General features: G+C 49.9%; 1 protein-coding gene across 4 annotated transcripts in view; it reads right to left on the minus strand.

Annotated features, from left to right (window-relative positions):
- The window catches only part of PSMG4 (proteasome assembly chaperone 4), an 82107-nt gene extending 81524 nt beyond the window's left edge, over nt 1-583 (minus strand). The window contains exon 1 of one of the 4 annotated variants that reach the window (XM_074335287.1): nt 269-581. In XM_074335287.1, coding sequence (XP_074191388.1) covers nt 269-442 — 174 coding nt within the window. In that variant the 5' untranslated portion in view covers nt 443-581. Of the gene's footprint in view, nt 1-268 lie in introns of all 4 variants that reach the window. The other 3 variants (XM_074335286.1, XM_074335285.1, XM_019752358.2) reach the window with 3 other exon arrangements.
- Between the last annotated feature and the right edge of the window lie 6772 nt (nt 584-7355).

Consider the following 7355-nt stretch of genomic DNA (forward strand, 5'->3'; position numbering starts at 1 on the left):
CTGCCTGTGGTCCCACGTGCTGGCGTGACCGCACACAGCCCCCCTCCGGGTGGTGAAGGTCCACACAGACCCTCCCTTCCTTAAGACATCACAGGAAGAGTTCTGGAGTGGACCTGGGGCCCGGGCCGCGCCGAGCGCCTTCACTCACCCTCCCGTGCAGTCACTCCGGCCCTCCAACTGGCCGGCCGCCTAGGGGCCGCCCCACCTCCCGCGCCCTCTCCCCTTCTCCACCCCCACTCCGCCCGCCCCAGCCCAGGCCGACACTCACGTAGCGGCTGCACATGGCCACGGCAAGGTTGCGCAGGTGCGGGGTGGCCCCCACCCACAGGAAGAGCGAGTCCGTCAGCCGCATGACGTGGAAGTGAACCAGCTGCTCCCACAGCCTCGCGCTGAAGTTGTGCAGGGACACTTCCCCACCCGCGGAGGCCCACTGCCCCTCCATGCCGCCCGGCGGGCCCCCGGCCCACAGGAGCCGCAACCCTAATCCCCCTTGCGGTCGGTACAGCGGCTAGACCCGAGCAGGCGAGCGCCGAGCGACCGAGTGTGCCTCCGCTTTCGGTCCCGGGCAGTGGGTGGGGCCTAGGGCGGGAGGGGGCGGGGCCCTAGGGGGCGGGGCCGGGGAGCTCAAACTCGGTGCAGACGGAACCCTGGCGGCGCCATCCCGCCGCCTTCTCCCCGCGCTTCTGCTCCTCGTTGAACGCTGGAGGGAAACCCGCTCTTGTCACCAACCGGGGCAGGCACCTACCGCCGCCCGGCAGAACTCGCCCGCGCTTGTTCCCTTCCTCCGCCACCCCAGTTAGTGCAGACTAGTAGCACTGATGTGCTGGAGCTAGCAGCGACGTCTTCCCAGGTCGTGACACGTCGCCCTACAAAGACAATCCCGTTTTAATTACGTAATTCCTTAAGCACCCGAGAGCAGCCACCACCTATCGTACCATCTTGTGTTTGGATTATCAAACTCTTCCTCCTCCTGGCAGCCTTGTAACTCCAGGCTTCCCTGGACGTAGATAGCCTGAAGAATGGCAACGACGTTGGGAGAAAGCTTCTAAAAAGGAAAATTGCGTGGACTGAGTTGGTGGGAGGATGAGTAGGCACGCTTATGGATTCAGACCCCCCTCCCTCACACACACTCACACACACACACACACACACACACACACACACACGCAGCTGCAGTTGTGTACAAGCGAACTAATTTTTAACGTCTCTGAGACTCAGTTTCTTCATCTACAAAATAGAAATAATAGGTACCTCTCAGAGAAGTGGAAAGGATTATGAACAAGTACGAGAGAAGCACAGTGAATGGTGGCCATTATCCCTGAGGGACTCTTTAATTTTAGTCACTTTGAGACACTACAAAGTTGAAATAAGGGAGCCTTCAGTTTGTTAAAAGAGATTGCAATAAAAGCAAGCGGTACATTTTGTCAGATTCTGTTACAACTGACTGTTGGATTTTAAGCCAGAACTATCAGTTCTGCTTTTTAAATCTCTAATAGGTCTAAGTTGACTATATTCAAATTTTAAAGAGTAAGTATTCTTATAGGTTTGTCCTATTTGCTAATTATCAGTGATTCAGTAATATAGTTAATTTCCAGGTCAATTTTTAAACAGCTTTATTAAGATATAATTGACATGCAATCATTGCACATATTTAAAGTATATAAATTGAAGTTTTCACATATATATAACCCATGAAACCATGGCTATAATCGAGATAATGAACATGTCCACCACCCCCAAGGTTTCCACAAGCCCCTTTGTAATCCCTCCTGTCTCTCCCCCAACCACGAGTCTGCGTTTTGTCACTACAGATTAGTTTGCATTCTTTAGAGTTTTACATAAATGGAATCATACAATGTGTACTATTTTTTGTCTGCTTTTTCACTCATAATTATTTTGAGATTCATCTAGGTTGTTGGGTGTATGGATAGTTCATTCCTTTTTATTGCTGAGCAGGATGCTATTGGATGGCTATTCCACCGTTGTTTACCCATTCACATGTTGATGTTCATTTGGGCAGTTTCACATTTGGGGATATTACAGTAAAGCTTCTATGAACGTATGTGTACAAGTGAGTCTCTGTAAGGACATATGCTTTCATTTCTCGTAGATAAATACCTAGTAGAATGGTGTCATGCAGGGCGGCCTGCGGGGTCTCTGCTCCTGCTCCCCACATAAGAACACAGGATATGGTGAGGCCAAAAAGGAACACCCACGGAGCCATAAGTAGGGGAGTCATATCACTATATTCTCGCTGGCAGCATCCGCCTCTCTGCAATCCGCTCTTGTTAGCTCAGCCACCATCTTCTTGCTAGCCCCCATTTTCTTCTAGCCTAGCCACAGCAGTTATATTAGTGGCCAATGGCTCACTGCTTACAGCTGACAGCCAACTGGCCACAGCTGATGGCCATCCAATCACAGCTGATGGCCATCCAATCACAGTTGATGGCCATTTACTACCTGAGTCAGCACCTGTCTATGTGAGGTCGAGAGCCTGGAAACTACTTTCTGGGGCTCTGTCCCCACATCCACCCCTACAGGCTCTCGCCTCACAATCTACGCGACAAGCATCTTCTGCGAGGGGCCCTGTGTGAGCAGCCTGGAGGTGAATGCAATATCCTGGACATAGCCAGGCTCTCTGGGCACAGCCAGGGTTTCTCAGGGCACCACCAGTACTTCTGGGCATGGCCAGACTTCCTGGGCTTCTTAGGGTACCACTAGTTTCCCCGGGCACAGCCAGGGTTTCTCAGGGCACCACCAGTGCTTCTGGGCACAGCCAGACTTCCTGGGCTTCTTAGGGTACCACTAGTTTCCCCGGGCACAGCCAGGGTTTCTCAGGGCACTGCCACTCTCTCTCTGGGCACAGCCAGACTTCCTGGACTCAGCCAGGGCATCTCAGGGCACCGCCACTCTCTCTGGGCAAAGCCAGACTTCCTGGACTCAGCCAGGGCTCTCAGGCCACTGCCACTCTTCTGGGCCTCTCAGGGTACCATGCTGGAACAACAGCGGCTCACAGTCAAGGTGCTTAATATTGTCGATGGCGGCCGGTCAAGACACAAAAGCAAACATCCACCAGTTCCACTACATGGTGGTACGTTCCCAAACAAACAGTCAAGCGGTCCATTAAATTAGGGATGGAAGGCAATTCCCCATAGTCCATAGTCATTCGCCAGGGCTGTCCTGGGGGTGAGGGACGACCTTGACCTCACCCTCATCTCCCACGGAGGACTCAGCAAGCCTTTCCTCCTGGGACAAGTCCCTCATCCCAGCTGCCTCAGCAAGAACTTCCCAGCTCACAGGGCCGCAACGACCTTCACTTTCTCTGGCCTGTGCTGGTTGGGGAAACTTCCACGTCTTCCCACCTCTCCACGGGGGTCCAGCTCTCCAGCAGCTGCTCCTCCTGGTCTTCCTGAGACTGAGTGTTCATACACACAAACTGCTCCACCGCCTTTCGGAGAGCTTTGGCAGGCACCGTACCCTGCTCGCTGCGCCATTTGTCGTGCAGGAGACCCTGCTCGCTGCGCCATTTGTCATGCAGGGTGCCAGGCGGGGTCTCAGCTCCCGCTCCCCACATAAGAACGCAGGACACAGCGAGACCAAAAAGGAACATCCACGGAGCCATAAGTAGGGGAGTCATATCGCTATATTCTTGCTGGCAGCTGGGTTGGAGACACAGGAGGCAGGAGCCACACTGTCCACCGTCCTAACAGCAATCCGCTCTTGCCAGCTCAGCCACCATCTTCTTGCTAGCCCCCATTTGCTGCTAGCGTAGCCACAGCAGTTATATTAGTGGCCAATGGCTCACTGGTTACAGCTGACGGCCAACTAGCCACAGCTGATGGCCATCCAATCACAGTTGATGGCCCTTTACTACCTGAGCCAGCACCTTTCTATGTGAGGCCGAGAGCCTGGAAACTGCTTTCTGGGGCTCTGCCCCCACAAAGGGTTGTATCATATAGTAGTTATATGTGTAACTTTTCAAAACCTGACAAACTGTTTCTCACAGTGATTTGCATTTTCTTAAGTTCTAATGAACCTCAATTCATATTTCACATCATACACAAAAATGAATTCAAATGGTTCATGCACCTAAACATAAACCATCAGACTATAAAACTTCTAAAAGAAAACATAGGAGAAAACTTTTGTGACCTTTAGTTAGACAAAGATTTCATGAATAAAACACCAAAAGCATGATCTACAAAAGAGCAAACTGACAAACTGAATTAATGGAGCAGATGATCTCACCCACACCTCAACTCTAATACCCTCTAATGCTTTGTACTCCTAGAAAACAAACACAATTTTTTAAATGGAGAGTTTATATCTAAATGATTTTAAAGAACTGTCTGGGGAAACTTAATAGTTACCACCCTATTGCCTCACTCTCCTCCCCCACATCCACGCAGCGCAGCTCCTCTCTGCTTCTTTGTCTAGGCTCTGAGCATGGCTGGGGAAACCACATGACTCAGTAGGAATGGGTAACAACCAGTAATGCCCCTCAACATCAGCTGCCCTTTAAACACTGCCCTGCCGTCCCTAAATTATGTACTCTCTCGTTTACCCTGAGGACTATGCTCTTCAAGCCCTAACCCTACAAACCCAAGTTCAGCAGACGACCCTGCTTCTGATTCTATAAAGAAAACAGAGGTTATCAGGCTTGATTTTCCCAATTCCTTGTCCCTCTACTCAAACCCTCATCTTCATCTGATCCCATTCTTACCTCCTCCTACTTCTCATTACAGTGAAAGATGCCCCTCCTCTTGTCAAAGTTTAATCTGTCTACTTGTGCTCTGACCCTATCCTTCTCCACGTCCTCAGGAACCTCTCTCCATCAACTATGGTGGACTCTGAGATGTGCCTCCTACATCCCCTTTCAAGAAAGGACTTCTTGTCCCAGCTGCTGGAAATGCTGTTAGCAGAATTCTTCTGCTGTGGCCTCCTTCAGAGTCTGCACGCACTTCCTAGGGCAGCCCGTATCCAATGACTCATGGAGGTAGTAGAATAAAGGCCAGGCCATTTTGACCCAGGGCAGGACAACTGTGATGAGCCACTTTCACTCCAGAGCATCTGTGGGATCAGCTGAGGCTGACTACTACAAGGGTAGTATTTACTTTACACCATCAGAAGAAATCAAGGACAAATGAACAGGAGGCTGAGTGCAGTCATCCTAATAAATTCTTATGGTCCTTTGATCAGTTTCCAGACCTGGCACTCAGTAACTGAAGAGGTGGCCAGGTCCCCTGCAACACCGTGGCAAGTATACACAGTATTACTGCCCAGCCCTTCTCCAAAGGGTCCAATGACCAATTATTCAGGTAACAATATACTAGGTAAAGAGGAAGACCCAAATATTCCAAGGGTCAGAGTTGGAATTGAGTTCTGGAGACCTGAAGTGTCATCAATGTCCTCCTGCTACAGTGGGAACATACAGGAACCAGAAAACAAATGGAGTCCTGGCCAAGGAGCCATTGGGTCTACAGACTTATCTGGGGTCATTTGCCTGGTCCCTGAATATATAGTTGGAATAGACATAGTTGGAAGTTGGTACAGTCACCACATCGAGTCCTTGGCCTATGAGTTAAGAGCTATCATAGTGGAGAAAGCCAAGTGGAAGACTATGAAACTGCCCCTTCCTGAGCCAATCAATATTGCATCCAGGGGAGGATGGTGAAAATTAGTGCCACCTTTGGGGACCAAAGGATGCAGTAGTGGTGGTCCTCATCATATACTCTACTTCACCATCTGAATCCTGGAAGATGGCAGTAGACTACCATACTCAGCCAAGAAGTAGTGCCAATTACAGCTGCCATAGCAGATGTGGTATCTTTGGTAGAGCAATATAATAAGGCCTCAGGTACATGGTATATGACCAAGGATTTGGGAAATGCATTCTTTTCTATTCCAATCAGAAAAGAGGAGCAGAAAGAGTTTGCATTTACATGGGATGAACAGAAATATTCATTTATAGTTTTGCCCAAGACTACGTTAATTCTTCACCTATCAGAATGTAGTTTTGAGAGACTATACTGTCTAGACATTCTACATAATATCACATTGATGCATTATATCATTGTCACCTCAGTTCACCAATGCCCTGTCTTTGGTTCACACTTATGGCCATATGGGGATCCCACAGAAATAGCTGAAGAATGAGGTAAACACCTGAGTTTGGTTCTTGGATGGGTCGGTGTGGGGATACAAGCTACAAATGGATGGCAGCTGCACTACAGCCTCACTCTAGCATTGCACCTAGCTGTCCATCTTGCTGCTGCCACCACCAAATGTCCTAACTACCAACAGAGATCTAGGCTTAGGCTCTGTTATGGCACCATCCGCATGGTAGCAAGTTGGTAATGTTGGGCTCTTTCCAGCCAGAGGGGCCAACAATTTGTTCTGACAGGAAAATAACCATGTTCCAGGTATGGGATTTCCCTCCCTGTCCACAGAGCCGCAGATGGAGCCGTTATGTGAGTACTTTCAGAGAGTATGGTCCTCCTGCATGGATTTTGTACAACATCACATGAGGTAGGAGAGTGGGCCCAGACCCATTCCAACCACTGCTCATACCACACTGTATGCAACCCACAAGCTGCTGCCCACAGAAGGTAGAAATGCTCAGAAATGATCATTTAGAAGGATGGAGAGTTGTCTTCCAGGACCCTGTATACAACTTAAACCAAAGTTTGTGTGATGCTGTGTCTCCAGCAAGAAAACCTCATGAGTCAGGGATCCAAGAAGTGGAAGCTGCAGCAACCTCAACTCCCATCGTTCCCAACAGCACATTTAGGGGATTGTGCTTCCCAAACAGATTAGGGGTTCTGTTTCCCAAAAGGAGGACACTTCCACCAGGGGACACAGCAACAGTTCCACTAAGCTGTGTTATGGCTGCCACCGGGCACTTGGGGCTCCTGTGTCCAGAGTCCAGCAAGTTGGAAAAGAGTCACCATCCTGACAGGGGAAATCCACCCTGATCATCAGGAGGAGATAGGGCTTATCACCCAGTGGGGACGGGGAGGAAAATGTCTGACACCCAGGTGATGTGCGTGGGTACTATTTGGTACTACCTTGTGCAATTGTGACAGTTAATGGACCAAACTGCAACTCTGGCCCAGGGCACACCCTCCTTCTTGTAAAAAATTGCTGTCCAGCTACTGGGAGAATGGGGCCTTCCAGGGTCAAGCCCTTCAGAATTATTTCAGCTACCATGAGCTGTTTTGCCCAAAGGTCTTTCCTGAGGTGGCTCTCTAATGGGAGGCAAGAAAATGAAGATGCAAACAATTTGGCCCAACACAGTCAATTCCAACAGCCATTGTAGCTCCAGAGCGGCCCAAGGAGTCAACTGAAGCTTTTGG

Source organism: Rhinolophus sinicus, linkage group LG06 (genome assembly GCF_036562045.2).
Source record: "Rhinolophus sinicus isolate RSC01 linkage group LG06, ASM3656204v1, whole genome shotgun sequence".
NCBI lineage: Eukaryota > Metazoa > Chordata > Mammalia > Chiroptera > Rhinolophidae > Rhinolophus > Rhinolophus sinicus.